The sequence below is a fragment of the Sinocyclocheilus anshuiensis genome, unplaced genomic scaffold (assembly GCF_001515605.1).
Source record: "Sinocyclocheilus anshuiensis isolate Anshui unplaced genomic scaffold, SAMN03320099.WGS_v1.1 scaffold1597, whole genome shotgun sequence".
NCBI lineage: Eukaryota > Metazoa > Chordata > Actinopteri > Cypriniformes > Cyprinidae > Sinocyclocheilus > Sinocyclocheilus anshuiensis.
The window spans coordinates 820,773-843,767 of NW_015536587.1; the positions used below are offsets into that span (position 1 = coordinate 820,773).

General features: G+C 37.0%; 1 protein-coding gene across 1 annotated transcript in view; it reads left to right on the forward strand.

Annotated features, from left to right (window-relative positions):
• LOC107703225 (talin-2-like) overlaps positions 1-20,081 on the forward strand; it is a 175,722-nt gene extending 155,641 nt beyond the window's left edge. Inside the window, exons 45-58 of the mRNA XM_016505777.1 lie at positions 1,182-1,348; positions 1,495-1,678; positions 2,111-2,236; positions 3,459-3,575; positions 7,063-7,248; positions 7,605-7,712; positions 7,793-7,898; positions 9,417-9,422; positions 10,176-10,300; positions 15,878-16,003; positions 16,339-16,401; positions 16,500-16,682; positions 16,780-16,905; positions 18,811-20,081. Of these exons, the coding sequence (XP_016361263.1) occupies positions 1,182-1,348; positions 1,495-1,678; positions 2,111-2,236; positions 3,459-3,575; positions 7,063-7,248; positions 7,605-7,712; positions 7,793-7,898; positions 9,417-9,422; positions 10,176-10,300; positions 15,878-16,003; positions 16,339-16,401; positions 16,500-16,682; positions 16,780-16,905; positions 18,811-18,939 (1,752 nt within the window). The 3' untranslated portion in view covers positions 18,940-20,081. The remainder of the gene's footprint in view (positions 1-1,181; positions 1,349-1,494; positions 1,679-2,110; positions 2,237-3,458; positions 3,576-7,062; positions 7,249-7,604; positions 7,713-7,792; positions 7,899-9,416; positions 9,423-10,175; positions 10,301-15,877; positions 16,004-16,338; positions 16,402-16,499; positions 16,683-16,779; positions 16,906-18,810) is intronic.
• The last annotated feature ends 2,914 nt before the right edge of the window (positions 20,082-22,995 follow it).

Here is a 22,995-nt window from a genome sequence, read left to right on the forward strand (position 1 = left end):
AGTGTGTCATATTGTCTTTGATTACATCTCAGTAGCTGGAGTTGGTCTGTCCCGCTGTGGTGGCACTGTGACCCCTCACTGCTTTAAATGAGCTCTGTTAAATGTGTCCGCGTCCCCCACCGGCCCCATTCAGTTCAAACCTCAGCTCTGCCTGCAATCATTTCTCTAGTAAACGTGAATAGAGATGGTCGCATTCGAATGCCTCCCTTATGGTTTTTCATCTACTCGTGAAGAAAACACCATTGTTCTTTATTTCTCTTGTCTGTCTCTCTCACTCTCTTTCTGAAAGTGTTAGTGTAATGGTCTCACTTTAATGGACTTGTCCATCTTTCTTTCAGTTGTTTGTCAGAGCCCATCACTCAATATTTGTCTCTCTCTGATGGTGATGATGGTGGAAGCAGTTATGTTTATACAGATCTAGGATCAGTTTACATTAGCGTCTATTGTAGCTTGTAGGAACACGCATTATATTATATTATATTATATTATATTATTTGTTAAATAATATTTAACAAAATAGCAATAATAAATTTTGTTTCGTTTATTATAATTATGTCCTGGTTTCACAGACAGAGCTTAGACTAAGCCAGGATTAGGCCATAGTTCAATTAGGACATTTAAGTAATTTTTATAAACGTCAAAAAAACATCTGTTGTGCATCTTGAGACAAAACAAGGGCACTGACATTAATCAACATAATACAATTAAATTGAATTATTAAACTATTTCAATTATATAATTATGATATATTAAACAAAACATTCTTGAATTATTATTGTTATTTGCTGTTAAATATTATTATATATTATGTTATTTTATATTATGTTAAACTATATAAATGATGTAATTATAATATATTGAATAACCTTTCAAAACAAATTATTTATAGTTATAATACAATAGAGTATGGTATAATATAATATGTATTTCTAATTAAAATATTTAAATTATATTATTAATCAAAACCTTCTGAAACTTCATTGTTATTATTATAATATTTGTTAATAAAACATTTTTTATTAACAAATAAAAAATATATAATTTATATAAAGAAAATTTAGTACATTAAATGAAATATTCATTTCATTACTGACACCCAAGAAAAGTGTTACAGGCTTAGAAAGCTGTCCCAGCTCTGCCTATGGAGTTTATAATGAAGTGTGATTCACTGTCTCCTGCAGGTGTCCATGGTGTTGTCAGCCCTGCAGGCTGGTAATAAAGGAACTCAGGCCTGTATAACTGCAGCCAGTTCTGTCTCCGGCATCATCGCTGATCTGGACACCACCATCATGTTCGCCTCTGCCGGCACACTTAACGCAGAGAACGAAGAGTCTTTCGCAGATCACAGGTGAGACCTAGTAGAGCATACCACAGTTTCAGCATCACATACATAAAATGATAAAGGTTTGTTTTATGAATGTTTTGCATATTCTTAAGCTCCAAAAATAGTGTCTGTTGTGTTATCTGAAGTGTATTTGTTTCTGCACACTTCAGAGAGAACATATTGAAAACCGCTAAAGCTTTGGTTGAAGACACCAAGCTGCTTGTGTCTGGTGCTGCATCGAGCCAGGACAAACTAGCCCAGGCGGCCCAGTCCTCTGCCAAAACCATCACACGGCTCACTGATGTGGTCAAACTGGGCGCTGCGAGCATGGGCTCAGAGGACCCTGAGACACAGGTGCACATTTCTCTGTTTGTGTGTTTCATAATCTGTCATAGATTTTCACAACGCCAAAATTTCATTACCAATTCCAATGTGTTCTAATTCTGTCTGCTCCTATATTTTTATCCTGGACTATATTTATCCTTTTTCACACCCTGACTCAGTGTAATGAGAATATCATTAGCTCTCCTCTCAAATGTCTCGACATTTGGGTGCAGACACTCTGACTCACAGCCAATGGCAGGTATCATGACACATCTCTGGCCAAAATCTAAATTACCTGTTGAGGATTAATGTTTCATAATGTTTTGTATGCTATTATACAGGTGGTTCCGATAAAGAACTGCACCACTGGAGGTGTGCAATGCATCATGGGAGTGGATAAAGCCAGTGGCATATCATGACTAAAGGTGGTTGTGAATAAAGGCTTCTCTCTATCTCTTTCAGGTGGTACTGATAAACGCTATCAGAGACGTCGCTAAAGCTTTGGCTGAGCTGATTAGTGCCACTAAATGTGCCGCAGGCAAGGCAGCAGACGATCCGTCCATGTATCAGCTGAAAAGTGCTGCCAAGGTATGTTTGGTTGAAGAATGTTGCATGTGTGTCTGTAATTTCCTGTTTGTAGGAAAAGCATTATGTGTCTTAGTGAGGATCATATCTTATTCTGATGACTATCACTGTGTGTGTGTGTGTGTGTGTGTGTGTACGTGTACGCCTACGCCTGTCTAACAGCTGGCCCTGTCTCTCATTTTCTTGGCTGGGTGCTGTCTTCACTTGCTGTCATCTTGGTGTGTGGCCACAAATCAAACCCTATCTTACAGTGATCATAGTGTATATGTGAGTGACTCAGTGGCCACGCTGCAGGGTACAGAACCAAGCTGTGTGTGTGTACAACATAAGGACTGCTTCCTTCCCTTCCTCTTCTTTTTTCTGTCTTCTCTCCAATGCCATGTATGATTTGCTACATGGCAATACTGATTAATTTTGTAATCCTAATTAAAAGTAAATTATAATGGCACTCACTTCTGCAGTTATTCTGTGGATCAGAGCACGCAGTTTATTATATGAAGTGATAAAACTATCTCCAGGCTTGTTTAAACAGAAATTGATGTGGACCGCACATATTTTCAAGCATTCTCTAATCCCTTAATCATTCACCTGGTGCTGTTAAACCTCTGGGATTAACTTCCACATACATGCAACATGATGTGTTTTATTTAGCATATTTAAATATTGAGTTGTTATGCTGTTGTGACCTTCACGGAAAGACTTTTTGCATTCCTCCAGCATATGGTGACTTCAGATCCTCTGGGATTTTGTTTCAGACATTCATTGCACTTTTTTCTTCAGTGTGTGTTTAAAGTAGTGGTGGCGTACCACAGGGCTTTGTCTTAGGGCTCCTTTTATTTCCTTGGGTTTCCTTCTATATCCTTTTGTGCTTAACTTTGCCTAAAGCAAGATTTGGAATCCATTACTGACCTCAGCTGTAGTCCATTAAAAGGTCCAGTTTGATCACCTGACCATTTTCTGATGTTTTGAGATATATAGATTTGAGTTTTTTACCTTACAAAGAACAGAATCTGCTCGACCTCTCTGATTTCACTGAGCTGTTTGATACAGCTGTTCTTGTCATAGCATTGCATCTGACCTTATTTCAGTGTGTCAGGTGAAAAACTGGCCACAAAACTGTTGACATTCTCTAGTTGAGCTCACTTAAGCTATCATACATAAAGCAGAAAAAGGAGTTCCAAGACAGTCCGAGACTTTGACCTCCCTATGTTTTCTGATGTTACAGGTGATGGTAACGAACGTGACCTCTCTACTGAAAACTGTGAAAGCGGTGGAAGATGAAGCCACTCGCGGGACGAGGGCTCTTGAAGCCACTATTGAGTGCATCAAACAGGAACTCACTGTATGCAGCATTCTTTGTGTGAATATTGAAATATTCAAAGAGATAATGTGCTTCCCACTTTTAAAGAGTTCTTCAAAAAAGTACATACAGTCATTATTTTCTAACCCTCATGCCATTTGAAACCTGTATGTGGAACACAAAAGAAGATATTTTGAAAGTCAATGGGACCTAAACAACATTGTATGGACTAAAAAAAACACTGAGACATAGGGGTGTGCGATATCACGATTTTCGATCTTGGACGATTAAAATGTCTCCACGTTCTGCTTTTGAAGAAATATCGTAGTATCGTGAGTTTCATTCAAACATTTCATTCTGACATGCGCTTTTTCTAAGCACGTACACTTGACGCTCGCTTACACTAAGAAGCCTGTCAAACAGCGCCTGATCTGGACTAAGTTATCTTTTGCATCTGATTGCGCTAATAATGTCAAAAACTCACAAGGTTTTCATATAAACAGTTGGTTATGTCTAAAGTGAAAGTAGACAGTTGAGAGAAAAACGGATGCGTGCCTGTATATTATGCTGCATTCACACCATGTCATAATTACTGTAATTTCGAGATGACAGCACGTGTCGTTCTACTTGGAAGTGTTCACACCCTTGGACTCAGAACTATCGCACTATCAATGCCTAAACATAGCGCCTAATGAATCTTAGGTGGTCAGGTGGTAGTGGTACAAGTTGTAGCTCTCAGAAAACTCCCAATTCACAAGTTATAATTACGAGTTCTACGAGGATGTGAACGCTTTTTACAAGTTGGAATCTCATAATCACAGTAATTACGATATGGCGTAAACGCACCTTTAGATGCGTGCAGGTCTTAAAGCATCAGTACTAAACATGATGCCCCTTGTCATTAAAGGGATAGTTCACCCAAAAAATAAAATTCTGTCATTATTTACTCACTCACATGTTGTCCCAAACATGTATTAATTTCTTTCTTGTGTTGAACACAAAAGAAGATATTTTGAAGAATGTTGGTAACCAAACAGTTGCTGGTCCCCATTGACTTTCATAATAGGGGGGGGGAAATACTGTACTATGGAAGTCACTGGTGACCAGCAACTGTTTGTTTACCCACATTCTTCAAAATAACTTTGAGCAACAGATGAAAGAAACTCATTCAAGTTTAAAACAACTTGAGAGTGAGTAAATGATAACATAATTTTTATTTTTGGCTGAACTATCACTTTAATGTTAATAAAGCAAAAAAACAGAAAAATCACTCACTGCTCTTGATTTAAAAGAATATAGTGTTTAATTTTTATATTTCTTCATTCAATTTCTTGAATGCTACTGCTAAATACACCTACCGTACCTGAAAAATAAAGCATTGTTTGTTTTATTTGTATATTATGTGTATTTGTAATGTGTATCATTGTTCTTATTTTTAATAACAAAGATAAAATAATGACAAAGATTTTTATTTTCGCCCACTTTGGTCTAAATATCTGCCATTTTTAAAATATTTTGTTACCTTGAAAGGCTTTGTCTTTATAATAGGGAAATTTGCTTGCAAAAACTTGCAAAATAGCAAAACATGACAAAAAATCATGATACAATCGTGAATCGTGATATTTCTAAAAAAAAATTGTGACATGATATTTTTGCCATATCGCCCACCCCTACTCAGAAGTAAATGCCCACTGCTATGATTGGCTAACAGTTGTGTATGTTTGATAGCCTACATCCTTCACAGATGGACGCTGCAGTGATTTAGGTTAAAAAATGCATAAATACTCGGTACATATCAAAGGAGCTATAATAACAGACAAAGCAATAGTGACCACATAAAAACAGTTACTCACACTTGTGATGCGACATTACTGTCAGATCCAATATTGTCAGCGCAGCATAATTTTTTAGTTTCAATCTTTCTGAAAATCCTGCGTCAAATCGTGCCTTGATTGTAAACAAATCTGCAATAATTAAAGTGAACAAAGAACCGAGTTTGTACTGACAGTCTGGATCTTCATTAAAAATAAAGTTCATCCACTCTTTACTAATGTTAGGATCAGAAGGAAGGCAATGCAAAGACTGTGCACTGCACAGCGTCTTGTTGTCTTCGGAGCCATCTTTATTGTTTGGTTTCTGCATAGACCTGCATTCACCCTTCTCGTTATTTACACTACATGCACGAATCAGTGGGCAGGGCTAAACAGGCAGCGATGTAGAAGCAGGCGTTGATCTTCTTCTGCTGAGGCAGTGTTTATCCACACTATTACATCATAGAGTTGTACATTCCACAAGTCGTTTTGACAGACTGTTTTTAGACTAGGTAACCAAACAGTTGCTGGTCCCCATTGACTTTCATAATAGGGGGGGGGAAATACTGTACTATGGAAGTCACTGGTGACCAGCAACTGTTTGTTTACCCACATTCTTCAAAATAACTTTGAGCAACAGATGAAAGAAACTCATTCAAGTTTAAAACAACTTGAGAGTGAGTAAATGATAACATAATTTTTATTTTTGGCTGAACTATCACTTTAATGTTAATAAAGCAAAAAAACAGAGAAAAATCACTCACAGCTCTTGATTTAAAAGAATATAGTGTTTAATTTTTATATTTCTTCATTCAATTTCTTGAATGCTACTGCTAAATACATCTACCGTACCTGAAAAATAAAGCATTGTTTGTTTTATTTGTATGTTATGTGTATTTGTAATGTGTGTCTTTTTTCTTATTTTATAGCAAAGATAAAATAATGACACAGATTTTTATCTTCACCCACTTCGGCCTAAATATCTGCCATTCTTTTTTTGTTACCTTGTAAAGCTTTGTTTTTAAAATAGGGAAATTAGTTTGGCTGTACTGCTCAGACAACATGTAAAATATTAAAACCAACATGACAAAGAATCGTGATAAAATTGTGAATCGTGATTTTCCCGAAAAAAAAATGTGACATGATATTTTTGCCATATTGTCCACCCCTACTGAGACATTTGTCAAAATATCTTCTTCTATTCCTTTAAGCACTTGGGACTAGTTAGTACATTTCATGCTCATTTTGATCCTAATTAAGATGCTAATACAATCAACTTGTATAACAATCTGGCTGTGAATTAGTACCAATTTGGTCCAGCCTAATTAATTTGACCCCAGACAGAGGTAAAAACCCATCCATCTGTGATATGAACTGGTAATACAGAATAATACACCCTGTGAGCTTTGCCTGTTCTCCACCTGCTCCTCGTTCTCCTTCTCCCATGGGCATCCCTACTCCACTTATCAGAGGCCGTGTGAGAGATTGAGATAGTGGTACAGGAAGGCACGAGATTTATCTTCTGGTTTAATGCTCCTGTTATCAGATGCCCATCAGAAATCCTGATGGCATTACTGTATTAGTGCACAGAAAATCAGCCCTGGTCATATGACTTCTTCTAAAAATGTATGAGTCACTGAAGAGTTGCAGATATGTTATTTCTATTATGAATAAAATATTTCTTCATTTCCCTGACTGTTGCATCATCTGCTTTCCAGGTTTTCCAATCCAAGGACGTTCCGGAGAAATCTACCACCCCAGAAGAGTTCATCCGCATGACCAAGGGCATCACCGTAGCAACGGCCAAAGCGGTGGCAGCAGGCAACTCTGCTCAGCAGGAGGACGTGATATCCACTGCCAACCTGAGCCGCAAAGCCATCTCCGACATGCTGACCACCTGCAAGGTGCTTATCCACCATCACACACACACATATGCCCATTCACACAAACACAATCTCACCGTATGCTGACCAACTGTATGGTGGAAATCCACAAACACTTGAATACCAACAAAATGGGTTTGTTGTGCTCACACACAATGCACAATGAATGACATTTGCTCTCTTTCTCAAATTCATTTGGCACTAACCTACTTTTGACTCCTAAATTACGCCCTCTAGTGTCGTCATGATGTAATGCATTTCCTACAGTCCTCAGATTCCTATAGAGCTACAGATCTTTCCCTCAAAAGTACAAAAATCTGCAGATTCCATTTGGAGCTAATCATCACATACCATAAATTTGTGTTTATGTCTTGCAGCAAGCCGCGTACCACCCAGAAGTGGGTGAGGATGTGAGGAATAAAGCTCTGCTCTACGGCATCGAGTGCACCACCGGATACACCGACTTGCTCGAACACGTCCTGCTTGTGAGTGGGCTGACAGTTTTTACAGGATGTTTTTGTGCTTGGGGGTTCTGGGATTAACCTCGTGTGTTTACTCCACACAGGTACTGCAGAAACCCACGGCCGAACAGAAACAGCAGTTGGTCACACTGTCCAAGAAAGTGGCAGGCTCAGTCACGGAGCTCATCCAGACTGCTGAAGCCATGAAAGGTGAGCACACACAAATGGATATGCTACAATGGGATTGAAGGTCCTGCAAGGAAAATTCTGTTTATTTTTTTGTTTTTGGTCCCAAAGAATTTGTTTTTATTGAATATTGATGGAGCAACACAATTAATGTAAAAAAATGGATTAAAATAGTTTTTTACTACAATTATGTAAATAAAAAGACTTGTAATCAAGGGATAGTTCACCCAAAAACTGAAAATTTGCTGAAAATTAACTCACCCTGAGGCCATCCAAGATGTAGTTGAGTTTGTTTCTTCATCGGAACAGATTTGGAGAAATGTATTGTAGCATTGGGTCACTTGCTCACCAGTGGATCATCTGCAGTGAATGGGTGCCGTCAGAATGAGAGTCCAAACAATTTATTAAAAAAATCACAGTAATCCACAAGTAATCATTTTGTGAAGTGAAAAGCTGTGTCTTTGTAATAAGTCCATAATTAAGATGTTTTTCATTTCAAACGGTTGCTTCCAGCTAAAAATATGAGTCCTCTATACATAATATTGTGTAAAAACTCATCTCGTCTGAATCAGGAGAGAAAATGCACAGATCAAACACCATTTGCAAGCAAAAACAGACCAAAAGTAAACAAATATCTTAATGGATTTTTATGTGAGAGGGCAATAGGGGGACAAATTCATCTACATCTTGGATGGCCTGAGGGTAGGTCTTTTTCAGCAAATTGTAATTTTGGGGTGAATTATTCCTCTAAATATAGTTCTGTCAGGACCACTATCGTCAAAATGATAGATACTTAGCATAACGTTTGGTTTGGCGGTATGGTTCTGTTCTGGGCAAAAACCTCCCTGCCCATCCATGCAGCCTGTCATGAATGAGCAGGGAGAGCAGCAATAATAACCCCCCTAGGGTTAACAGAACAGAACAAGGCCTATATCATTAATGTACTTGATATTTAAGTGTAACACTTTATTCAAGATAAAGGAGTCTGATTAGCAAGGAATATCAGAAAGCCAAGTCCTGACTGTGGCGAAAGGAGGAGCTGGGGATGGAGAAGGGTAATTTGCTCCTGAGCAAGCTGAAAAGCTGCTGAATAATACTGAATAGAGCTTATATAGGAATGCAGTGATAGGTGTCGTATTCCTATGGGTAGATGTGATCAGCTGAGAATCAGCTGATGCAAGCTTGACTCACGTGACCTGCCAGAACTAATGTTAACGCTTAATTTCTATTTGCACTATAATTATCAAAAACGAAAAAAAATCAGTATTGTCTTTTTTAAAATATTTATTCCAAAATCCATTTATAATGAAAAAATCGAACACATTTAATTTAATTTTGCGAATGATGGGTTGTCAAATTCTGCTGAGCTTTCCGCGAGCACAGATCTCATGCAGGCCTGGTAATGGTATATGAGTTTGAGAGCTAATGGGGGCAGGTCGATTGAGCTGAATTTGTGCAGGTTTAATACAGCCATTGGGCTGAAGGCACTCTCTTGCTCTTTTCTATAACACTACTTTGTTGTTTTTTCCTTTTCTGCCACAGATGGAGGTGAGTATGATACACAGTGTTGTTTTTCTCCAATATCAGGCCACACACATACAGACGGAATACTGACCAGCATGGACACACACACACTCATACAATGAGTTATAGTGTGAGAGAAAAGAGAAGAAGGGATAGAATTGAATTCCCTCAGGTTTAACATAATCCTCAAACACATTCTCACCATCTGTTTTCACAAGCTGTTTGAACAAAACAGACGTCTTTTAGACGTCTTTTAGACTTTCAAACAGACGAAGCATATTTGCTCCATAAATGGCTATTAACGTAAAGATGTGCACGTTCATCTAAGCAATTAATGAATGATTGTGACTGTAATAACCTGCCAGTCAGCACTGTGTTTACCTTAAAGTTATAGTTATTAAAGCCAAGGTTGTGGCATCCATTCTTTATCATACATTAGCATTATCATTTATCATAAATTGTCATTATTATTTATTATATTTTATATATTATATATTTATTATCATTTTTGAGATTTTTCTGTAATAATTGGGGGGTTCATAAAAGTAGGATTTATTTCCTTTAATTTTTGTAAGGGTCTTGTGGTGGAATGTGATTTTCTCTATACAGGAGGTTTTTAGTTTGAATCGCATGCTTTTTTTCCTTTAATTTTTTACTTAAAATTAGTTTTTTCATGTCATACCATGTTTTCTCTTTCCATGTGCATGTATTATATATAAACATTGTAAGTGCATTGAAAATGAGGGTCATGTTGACATTGTTTGCACATCCTTTCAGGTTCAGAGTGGGTGGACCCAGAAGACCCCACGGTGATAGCGGAGACAGAGCTCCTGGGTGCTGCTGCGTCCATCGAGGCCGCGTCTAAGAAACTGGAGCAGCTGAAGCCCAGAGCCAAACCAAAGGTATCCTTCCATCCATCTTCTGAATCCAAACACACACACACACACACACACAATGCTGTGATCAGCCTGCCAACACAACTATGTCAGATCATTTCCACCAAAGGCTGCGGGAACGTTTCATTCCTATATTATATTTGAGGGGAGGTTATGTTATTTTTGTAATTTTAGGACTTCAAGATTTCAGGATGTGGTGTTTTTGTATTTTCTTGGTGTTTGGGAAGTTTGCGCACATCTGTGTAACATTTTCTTTGTTTTTTTTTGTACATTAACAATTTATATTTTGCAGTCTGGTGAGCACTGAACTTGAAATGATCGTCTGGTTTTTGGTTTGTTGGGCTTTTTTGTGTATTCCTATATTATATTTGAGGGGAGGTTATGTTATTTTTGTAATTTTTGGACTTCAAGATTTCAGGATGTGGTGTTTTTGTATTTTCTTGGTGTTTGGGAAGTTTGCGCACATCTGTGTAACATTTTCTTAGTTTTTTTTTGTACATTAACAATTTATATTTTGCAGTCTGGTGAGCACTGAACTTGAAATGATCGTCTGGTTTTTGGTTTGTTGGGCTTTTTTGTGATCCGTCTTGCATCTCAATTGTTCAGTATTGTGAAGTTTCGTTTTAGAGCATGCTGGACTTTTAGTCAGTCTATCTGAAACTCATCTCCAAGAAGGTCAGCACTTTTTAGAAATGATTTTCCCTGAAGATCTTTTATTGTTTCATCCATCTGTATTATAGTTTAGCTGTCAGTGATTCTTTTCACCTAAAAAAAAAAAGCATTCATCCACATTTTGCCACTCAGAGCTGAAACAGTTTCCCCCCTTGAGTGTCTCAGTGATTAACATTTACTGCCACAGGCGGAATACTGTACAGAGAGACAACATCCATCTATCGTCCCGTATATGTCTGTCTGTCTGTCTGTCTGTCTATCTATCTATCTATCTATCTATCAATATATCTGTCTATCTGTCTGTCTGTCCATCAATCTCTCTGTGCCTCGTCTGTCTGTCTGTCTGTATATCTATATTTCTGTCTGTCTGTTTGTATATCTATCTGTCTGTCTGTATATCTATCTATCTGTCTATCTATTAGGGATGTTCATTTTAACCGGTTAACCGACCGTAAGAATTTTGACCGATTAATACAATCAGTTAAATGGTTTAAAAAGTTCTTTATTTATTTTTTCAGTAATTTATACAAATATTAAAAAAAGGTTTGCTGCATGGTTAAAATACGCTATGTGTATTAAAAAATTTGTTTTTTAGGGGGGAAATTGTATTATTTCATTCAGAAATAGGCCTAATGCCTACGCGAAATGTTTACAAACATTATAATAAACACTGTAAACATAGCTAGGCTATTTTAGTTCCCCTCACTCCACAACAAATCCTTTCAATTAACAGTATTTAGAAAAGAACAAGAATTAAAAATATAAGAGCTATAGCAATATAAACAACAAGCCAAAACGAATTAATTTAGGCTAAAACTAAACTGAAACCAACGTTGGGTCTCTCATTCGACACAAAATCAAATGTTTTCGTATTCGCGATGTATTTGAATGGCAAATTATTATATTTTATGTACTTCACTCGCGTTCCAATATCCACGTAAAACAAAATGTTTTGCATAACATCACGGCGGTACTGTGATAACACTTAATGGCCCAGATTTTTCTACATATTTTTTTTTCCATATGTTTGACTGACTGTATTTTATTATGATGGCTGCATTGTCAAGGTAGCAAAGCTTAACTGTGGGTGTTCAAGCGGCGCCGGCGCAATCACTTTAATTTTTTCCTTCTAACAGTGGAAGAAACTACTCCTTTTAGTCATAAAAATAATCGGAATTGTAAAAGGTTTGCCTTTATTTGTTTAGGCCTATTTATTAGTTTTATATATATATATAAATATATATGTGTATATATATATGTATATATAGCCTTGCTTTATTATGTTTTTCTCCGCTCACAGAAGCGCTGCAGGTGCGTGATGTGATATGATGACCATGTGAATCCTCATGTTCTGTTGTTTGCTGCTTTTTGCGCATGTAAAATTAATCCCCGGGAAACAAATGTTAGTATTTTTTGATGGGTCACTTATCCTTTCTAATTTAATTCAATTCTAATTTAAAATAATCTTGTCGGTTAACAATCGGTTAACGAGCGTCGGTTGTCGGTTAGGAAAAATAACCGAAATGAACATCCCTACTATCTATCCGTCTGTCTGTCCATCAATCTCTCTGTGCCTCGTCTGTCTGTTCATCTGTCTGTCTGTTCTGTCCTTCTGTATGTCTGTTGATTGGTCTGTCTTTCTGTCTATCTGTGGTTCATTCTATCTAATGTTCTGTCTATCATTCAGTCTATGGTTTGTTCTGTCTGTCTTTCTGTATCTTTCATTCTGTCTTTAGTTCTAACTATTTCAGTCTATCTATTATTATGTCTGTATGTCTGTCTATCCCTCCCTCTGCTTTTTAACTCTCTGTCTCACTGTGTTGTGTTAGTCAGGTCAGGTTCATATATTCTGGAAAGAAGGATGAACAGAAGTTTGTGTAATGTTGTCACCTTTAGTCCATTCAGACATTCATTGTTGATTTTTCATTTCATTAGCCTCTGCAGACTCTGCTAAACCACATTTCACAGACTGTCTCACATTTAGAGCTCTACATCACACGCCAATAAACATTCTGAATTAGTTTATAGCACATTAACATGTTTGTTCACTGTTACTTGATTTAATGAGGTTGAAATTCAGCACGTATCAGGATACAATGTCATTGGTGTTTATTATCGCCCCTGGAGCTTTCTTTACTGTTTCCCCTAATCTTCATTCCTCACTTCCCTCTTTTGCCTTCTCTCCTTTACCCATCCTTGTCTTTTCCCTGCTATCCCAGCATGCCCTGCTCTCTTGTGCTCTCCTATCCTCTCCTCTCTTTCCCCATGTTCTGGAGGTGAGGTAGACCTGGAAGCCTTTCTGCAGGGCTCTGTTTGATATGTTTGATATATTAGGTTGTTATTCTGTCCAACTATATATCAAACATATTCCTACAGTGTCCTGCTCTGTCTCCAGACTTGTGTGTGTTCTGTTTATGACTTGTTCATGAACGTGTGTGTTTTTGTGACTTCAGACAGATCAATTTGTGTAGGTGGCACGCAAGGGTGTGTCTTAGGTCCGTTAGAATTGTGCCATTTGCTTTGACGCTGTTGATTCTGAACAGTGTGAACCTAAGAATTGGCACCACCATGCCACAAGGTGTCACCCTCAGATCACTTTGTCGAAGTTACATCTCACCTTCTTCCTTTCATCGCCTTGACTGTGTTTGGAATAGCATACTGCCATACTACTCATACTGTTAATGCAGTATGTAGTATGCTGTTTGCGCCAAATGTTCATTAAAAGTTCAGTATATAACAAGAGAACACTGCAAGGATTATTATATCCCACAATGCACTTAATACAACCTTCCATTTACAGTTTTATAAATGAACCAGAAGTAATATCGACAATATTTTCAACATCACTAATCATTATTTTATCAAACTTTTAAAACAAAATGGATTCAAAGTGCAAAGTAAATGTTATTTTCACATCATGTGACAACAATGTGGCATACTGCTGTTTGAAACATTTTTAATTTCTGTATTACCATCTGTTTCACTTACTGTTTTTAAAAATAGTTGTCTGTATATGCTGCACAGTATCCAGTAGGCTAGTATTCCATTTGGAACATAATGAAATAAAGTGTTTGTTCAAAATAGCATATTATCATACTACTTGTGCAGTTTTATTGCAGTATGCATTATATACATTTTTCAATGTATACACATATGCATGGAATATCTACTGCATTTGCCAAAATGTTCTGTATAGAACCAATCCACACTGCATGGATTACTATATCCCACAATGCAATTTTTTTCAACCTTCCAATTCCAGTGTCACATTTCATGCATACAGAAAATAAGCATTCTGTGCACCATGTACATGCTGCATACTCGAAGTGTATTACAAGCAGACTAGTAGTATGTTATTCTGAACAAACTATTACTCTTTGTTTGTATAGTGGAACGCATGTCAACCTTCAGGATGTGGTGTTTGATTAACCAATTGGTGGAAATCTGGGGGAAGTCGTGGCCTAATGGTTAGAGAGTCGGACTCGTAGCCCAAAGGTTGCGAGTTCGAGTCTCAGTTTGGAATAGCATACTGCCATACTACTCATACTGTTAATGCAGTATGTAGTATGCTGTTTGCGCCAAATGTTCATTAAAAGTTCAGTATATAACAAGAGAACACTGCAAGGATTATTATATCCCACAATGCACTTAATACAACCTTCCATTTACAGTTTTATAAATGAACCAGAAGTAATATCGACAATATTTTCAACATCACTAATCATTATTTTATCAAACTTTTAAAACAAAATGGATTCAAAGTGCAAAGTAAATGTTATTTTCACATCATGTGACAACAATGTGGCATACTGCTGTTTGAAACATTTTTAATTTCTGTATTACCATCTGTTTCACTTACTGTTTTTAAAAATAGTTGTCTGTATATGCTGCACAGTATCCAGTAGGCTAGTATTCCATTTGGAACATAATGAAATAAAGTGTTTGTTCAAAATAGCATATTATCATACTACTTGTGCAGTTTTATTGCAGTATGCATTATATACATTTTTCAATGTATACACATATGCATGGAATATCTACTGCATTTGCCAAAATGTTCTGTATAGAACCAATCCACACTGCATGGATTACTATATCCCACAATGCAATTTTTTTCAACCTTCCAATTCCAGTGTCACATTTCATGCATACAGAAAATAAGCATTCTGTGCACCATGTACATGCTGCATACTCGAAGTGTATTACAAGCAGACTAGTAGTATGTTATTCTGAACAAACTATTACTCTTTGTTTGTATAGTGGAACGCATGTCAACCTTCAGGATGTGGTGTTTGATTAACCAATTGGTGGAAATCTGGGGGAAGTCGTGGCCTAATGGTTAGAGAGTCGGACTCGTAGCCCAAAGGTTGCGAGTTCGAGTCTCAGGTCCGGCAGGGATTGTAGGTGGGGGGAGTGAATCTACAGCACTCTCTCCCACCTTCAATACCATGACTGAGGTGCCCTTGAGCAAGGCACCGAACCCCCAACTGCTCCCCGGGCGCCACAGCATAAATGGCTGCCCACTGCTCCGGGTGTGTGTTCACGGTGTGTGCGTGTTCACTGCTGTGTGTGTGCACTAAGGATGGGTTAAATGCAGAGCACTAATTCCTAGTATGGGTAACCATACTTGGCCACATGTCACAAAAAGAAAAGAAAAGAAAGAAAAGAAAGATGAAATGTATTTTCTGGGATCAACACAATGTGTGTCTTGCTAAAAAAAAAATAAAAAAAAAATAATAATTCATAGTATAATAACAGATAATAAAATCTCAGTTCCTTTAAATGGTTTTGAAGTAATGGCTTGGTGAGAGGATTGTTATCAATTAGCATAGATAAAGCAAGAGTATTCATTACATTTAATAAGGTGACAATCCACAGTTTGTTATATCTCTTGCTTTCTTATTTTCGCAGCAAGCCGATGAGTCTCTGGACTTTGATGAGCAGATCCTGGAAGCGGCGAAATCCATCGCTGCAGCAACCAGCGCTCTGGTCAAATCCGCATCGGCTGCCCAGAGAGAGCTCGTAGCACAGGGCAAGGTGCTAAAATCATTTAATGCATATTTTTTTTACACATACAAAGTTTTCTACTTTTCAGTGTTGTTATTGCTATTAAAAATCTTTTTGTTAATTGAAATAAAGCTGAAATAACACTTAAAAAATTGAAACAGAAATTGCCTTGGCAACTAACTGAATTAAATAAATAGCTAAAATGATTAAAACTAAAACTGAAATAAAAATAAATTAAAGCTAAATAGAAAAATTAACTTTAAAATTAAATTTAAAAATTAAAGCAAAATTAAAGATATTAATACGTTCTATAATAGTACATAAATAACATTGACACTTTTTAATATTTTTGGTATTTGATGTAGGTGGGCTCCATCCCTGCCAATGCAGTAGATGATGGCCAGTGGTCCCAGGGTCTGATATCAGCAGTAAGTTGAAGTTATCACCATTGCAATAGATGTAAAGTTGCTTTGACCAGAAGCATCAGCTAAATGACTGTTATAATTTGAATCTTTCCCTCTTTTAGGCTCGGATGGTTGCGGCCGCCACTAGTAGCCTGTGTGAGGCTGCCAACGCTTCAGTCCAGGGTCACGCCAGCGAGGAGAAGCTCATTTCCTCTGCCAAACAGGTGGCAGCTTCCACCGCTCAACTGCTGGTGGCCTGTAAAGTCAAAGCAAACCAGGACTCAGAGGCCATGAGGAGATTACAGGTTACAATCACTTGAATAATACAAAATTATATGAGTTCTAAGTGAAAAACAACAAGTTGTAGTTTATTATTATTATTTGTTTTTTGTGTTTGCACAGGCTGCTGGTAATGCCGTCAAGAGAGCATCTGACAACCTGGTGAAGGCAGCGCAGAAAGCAGCCTTCGATAAAGCCGAAGACAACAGCGTTGTGGTTAAAACTAAATTCGTAGGTGGAATCGCTCAGGTGAGATTCTTCACATGTTCCCACAGAAAAAAAAAGTCCACAGCAGTTTTTGAATAGTCCTTGACTTCTGAAGTGATGCTGCTCAATTGAAAAGAGATTTGACATTTAGAACTGCATTGTGGATCCATCAGCGGGATTTGAAAGCTGTGGTTTTGTACCAAGCATCTACAGCTGGCATCTTACGCCGGGTCGCTGTATCCACAAACAGCTCATTTTCACGTTTCATCCCGGGCCAGATGCACAAATTAAAGACTGTGTGTCTGCCTATTCAAAGCTTCCTTCCGCCCAGAATGCCTTCATGTCTTGTCTTCATCTTGAGAGGGCACTGGAATATTCTGAACATCTGAGAAAGTCCGTTGAGTGGATGGCGTGAGTGTTTGCATGCACCCTCGAATCGTTGCCAGCACAACAAAAAGAAGCTTTTTGTACCGAGTCAGTCCCTGTTCAGAAGGTCAAGCCTTGATCTAGCCGTCCCATTCCTTAAATCCACAAAAATGTTACACTGTTTGGAAAATAACTGGATGTCTATTGCAGATCCAGTCCCACTTTTTTTGCAGTACAGTTATGCTAAAATTACACATTCCAGTAAAGAATATGAAGCTTTTTCTCTCTTGTCACTAAGAAAGCAGCAGAAGGAAAAACTACTTTGGGGGGAAAAAAACTGGAAGAAAAAACATCCCTTGGCATTTTTCCTTGGCTATAATATGTAAGCGTTATTTATGTATCATTGTACTACAAAAGATTTAGCTGTCTTCATCTAAGGAAACTGGTTTTAAACAATCGGCAGGACTGATTGGAGACCAGGTTTTAGATCTGAAACTTTAACATTGTATACAAACATTGGCACTCATTCGTGAAACATGAAAAGAAAGAATTTCTGTACACATTGTTTATAAAACAATTCTTACGTAAATTGTTGAGTTAATGCTTGAAACACGCAGAATCTGTGTAAATCATTCTTGCATAAATTGCATTCATCTGCTATTGTTTGCATTCATGCAACACAAGCAAAACAAATTTGTACAAACCGTTATTGCATGAATTGCCATAATGATGTTGCATTTATTTATGCACAAAACACAAGCAAAAAGAATTGGTGGTAATTGTTGGTAAAAACCATTTTTATGTAATTTGATGCATTTGTCACATTCATGCATATGAAACAGAATGAATGAATCTGTGTAAACCAATTGAATTCATCTGCATTTCTTGCATTCATGCTACATAAGCAAACAAACCTGTATAAAACATTCTTGCATAAATTGCCACAATGATCTGCAGTCATATTGCATTTGTGCATGAAACAGAAAAATGCATTTTATAATTGCTCATAAAACCATTCCATTACAGTAATTTGTTGCATTATCATCACATTCATGAATGCAACAAGAACAAGTTTGTGTAAACCATTCTTGCGTAAATTGTATTCATTTGCATTTGTCGCATTCAGGGAACACAAGTCAAAAAACTGTTTTTGAGTAAATTTTTGCATTCATTCATGGAACATGACCAGAAAGAATTTCTGTGGTAATCTTTCTTACATAAATAGTCATAATCATGTTACATTCATGCATGAAACGAGCAGAATGAGTTTGTGTAATTCATCTGTGAAACCATGAACTGATCTTAATTCTAGTCTGTAAACTGTCACATTTACCATTCATGTTTGAAACATGAGCAGAACGAATCTGCATGTTTGTAAGTCCATTGTAACGTACAATTTTGCATGTGCATTCTCATGTCATGTCACAGCGGAAGGATTTTTTTATAAATTGCTCGTAATTATATCGCAGTGCAACAATTTACACAAGAATCTTTTTTTTAATGATTTACACAGGAATTTGTTCTGCTCAATTTTCATGAATGTTGCCTATTCAGTGACTAATAGTTTTGCATTATTTCCAGATCATTGCAGCACAGGAGGAGATGCTCAGAAAGGAGAGGGAGTTAGAAGAAGCCCGGAAGAAACTCGCCCACATCCGACAGCAACAATACAAGTTCCTGCCCAGCGAACTGCGAGAAGACCAGAGCTGAACACGCCTCGTCTGATTGGACGTGATATCCATCGGATCATGATTGTTACAGATGATTGGCTGCTCCTTATATGCAGAGCTAGAGATGTCACACGTCATTGGTTGTGTAACTGTCAGGTGACTTGTTAAAGTTAAATGTGATTGGCTCACATGGGACTAGCGCCACTGATTGGCTGTATGTTGGGGTATGAATGGATTTCCTCTTACATAGGGCTAATATTTTTTGTTCTTGTTTTTTTAATCATGTATTAAGGTGTAAAGCACTTGTTAGAGGTTTGATCGAGCGTGTGCGTGATTGTGTGTTTTATGTATCAATAGTATGCCACACATTGGCGATATCTTACCGTAAGAATCTCGATAACTAATCCTACACAATGTCAGTGTGTCATGTTTTATAATGCAACCAATGTGAAACTATTAATATCTGAAGCTGGCAGCCGCAAACCAGACAAAATTTACTTATAAAATTTACTTAAAGTGTGATGTCAGACCATAAGCTTTCATTATTCGCTCGCGTGACGATAAGCTTCAAACGCCTCTAGAATGCACTGCTCGATTCATACATATGCCACTCTAGAACTGGATTATGTTAGCAAGGTTATGAATTCTAGCTAGCTATAAGGAAATAATGTACTGGTGCTCTTTGTCGTGTTATTTATTCTTAGCAGAACTTTATTAGAGTAGCTTCCAGCTTCTCTTTGCGTTTGTAGGTCTAGTTGAGGGCTCTACGGATTAAGGAAGTATCATGTCTTTCAGTTCTTTCAATTCATGCAAATGGTTTCATTCAGTCGTCTCTTCATACCTCAGCTGTATCCTAGATTGTAAGGTTTCCCATGATTCCTCTGGGTGTGTCTGAACTTAGTCAGGTGGGCAGGAATGAGGTTTGCCCAAACACAATGGATATGTTCGGATTAACACACTACCATACTACTCATACTATTTCTGCAGATGCATACTTTGCACAGTATGCAAATTTTACACATTAGAATAACCAGATGAAATACTGTGGCCTATAATAAAATGACAATTGTCTTTTTTGTGGCAAAAATTTTTTTTTTTTTTTACAAAATTGGATGAAAATGCGAAGAAATTATAGGAACATTATATCCCACAATGCAATGCTCTTTTTTTTTAATGAACAGGAAATAATACAAGCCTCAATTTTGGCCATTTTCAAATTGACACACTACATATCTTTTTTATATCTTTTATATGCATCAAAATGTAAAAACAAATTTTATAGAATAGGCCAATTTGAAAAAATGTGGGGGAAAAAGTGAAAATTTTCAAGACAGTTGGACAAAAATTAAATATGCATAATAATTAGGTCATGTTTCAACAATATAACACACTACACTTTGCACAGTATGCAGATTTTCTTTATTGAAATAACCAAGTGACCTACTATATTTGCCAAAATGTGCAGTATGGAGAAACGGTACACTGTGTGGAACACTATATCCCACAATGCAGTGTGCTCAAATTCGTTTTTTATTTCCAATGTGATGAATGAACAGAAAAATAATACCAGACACAATTTTAGCTGTATTCGAAATAGCATACTAGCATACTACACATCTTTAATTTGCAGCAAAATTTCCGTATTTTTTGCACATAATTGGATAAAAGTGCGAAAACCTTTTGAAAGCAATCTGAATTAAATGTGTTGAGGTGTGTCAACGATATAACACATTGCTGATTGCATACTGCACACTATTCAACATGCTATTTTTTTAAATAGTAGACAGTAAACAGTGTATACTATTTTAAGTATTGAATACGCAGAATGCTAGCATTTCATTCCAAATATAACCTGCATCTAGAGCTGTGTTAGAAGAAGAACTTTACACAAATTGCGCCAAACAGGCTACGTGGCAAGGTCATGTGACAACAGTGTAGCATACTTACCGTCTGAAATGTTTATCATTGAATCTTAATAATCCAGACTGTTTCACATGCTATTTTTAAAACAATAGTAGGCAGTATACAGTATATACTGTGCAGTATGCAGTACGCGGAGCGCTATTTCAAATTGACACACTACATATCTTTTTTATATCTTTTATATGCATCAAAATGTAAAAAAAAAATTTATAGAATAGGCCAATTTGAAAAAATGTGGGGGAAAAAGTGAAAATTTTCAGTTGGACAAAAATTAAATATGCATAATAATTAGGTCATGTTTCAACAATATAACACACTACACTTTGCACAGTATGCAGATTTTCTTTATTGAAATAACCAAGTGACCTACTATATTTGCCAAAATGTGCAGTATGGAGAAACGGTACACTGTGTGGAACACTATATCCCACAATGCAGTGTGCTCAAATTCGTTTTTTATTTCCAATGTGATGAATGAACAGAAAAATAATACCAGACACAATTTTAGCTGTATTCGAAATAGCATACTAGCATACTACACATCTTTAATTTGCAGCAAAATTTCCGTATTTTTTGCACATAATTGGATAAAAGTGCGAAAACCTTTTGAAAGCAATCTGAATTAAATGTGTTGAGGTGTGTCAACGATATAACACATTGCTGATTGCATACTGCACACTATTCAACATGCTATTTTTTTTAATAGTAGACAGTAAACAGTGTATACTATTTTAAGTATTGAATACGCAGAATGCTAGCATTTCATTCCAAATATAACCTGCATCTAGAGCTGTGTTAGAAGAAGAACTTTACACAAATTGCGCCAAACAGGCTACGTGGCAAGGTCATGTGACAACAGTGTAGCATACTTACCGTCTGAAATGTTTATCATTGAATCTTAATAATCCAGACTGTTTCACATGCTATTTTTAAAACAATAGTAGGCAGTATACAGTATATACTGTGCAGTATGCAGTACGCGGAGCGCTAGTATTCCATTCTGAACGCAGCCAGAATCTCAGTGTTGTACTTTCTAATATCACAGTTCTCATAAAACACATATGCTCGCATTTGTAGTCTTTTTGAGATCTACTTTGCAATAGATCCACCGCAGATCAACTTCCTGTTTGAGATTGTACCTGCATGGCTGTTAGGAACACAGCAGGAAGCGCAGTGTAGTCTTACCTGCAAATAACACATCTCTTCTGCTTATCGTGTATCGTGAAAATCCCAGTGGAATCTTTTAAGAGTGTGTAATTCCCGTTTCATTTCCTGTTTGTGTTGTGTAGAATAACGTGTGGCACTTAAAAGATGAGAACTGACTGTTGTGACTTCAGATCTGGACTGCATTGTGTCATAGTGCCTTATTCTGACTTCTGCAGTAGCTCAGTGTGTGCAAGTTGCTCTTTTATGCTGCTTAAGGACCAGATTTCACTGGAATTTAATGTTAAGGTGTTTTCGGATCAGCAACAGAGCTCCGTCTACCAATACTGAGCAAGTATAAGCATCGTCCGTCTTTAAATGCGTGAAGCAGATGTCCTTTGTACTGTTCGAACTAGCTTTGGATGTGTACAGCGTTGTTTCCAGTCTAAGCCGAGTATGGTGACTAAATCTGACGTCCATTGGGCGGCCGTTTGATTCTGTTCTGCAATATTGTACCTACTGAGGCCTAAAGAAGCACTTGCCTTGGCAGGCCGCTATACTGCCGCACGATTAACTATTTAGATGTTTAGATGTACAGCTTCACTACAAATGAACAAACCACGAGTAGGAAAAGGAAGGATGTGATTGTTTCTGTCAGCACTGACTGCTTTCAGCTTGTCCACGTGAAGTAGAATATTAAAGTGTCCCAAAAAAGAACAAGGTTATCCTGCTTTTCGTTTCAATAAACCACGTTTTTTTGTTTTGTTTTTTTACTTCGAGTTATAGCTATAATGAAGATATTGCAATATGTGGTTGAACATGTGGTAAACAGCAAGAACTACCGCCTTCTTTTGAACTAGAGTTAGGGCTGTCTTTAATCAACTGACATAGTGACATTAATAATGATAATAATAATAATAATGAACATTAAAATGCTGTATGTATAATATTTATCTGGTCACGAAAGTATTTTTTGTATTGCCCTGAAAATAAAGAGTTTCAACAAAGTATAATTTGTGAAAGCATTTTT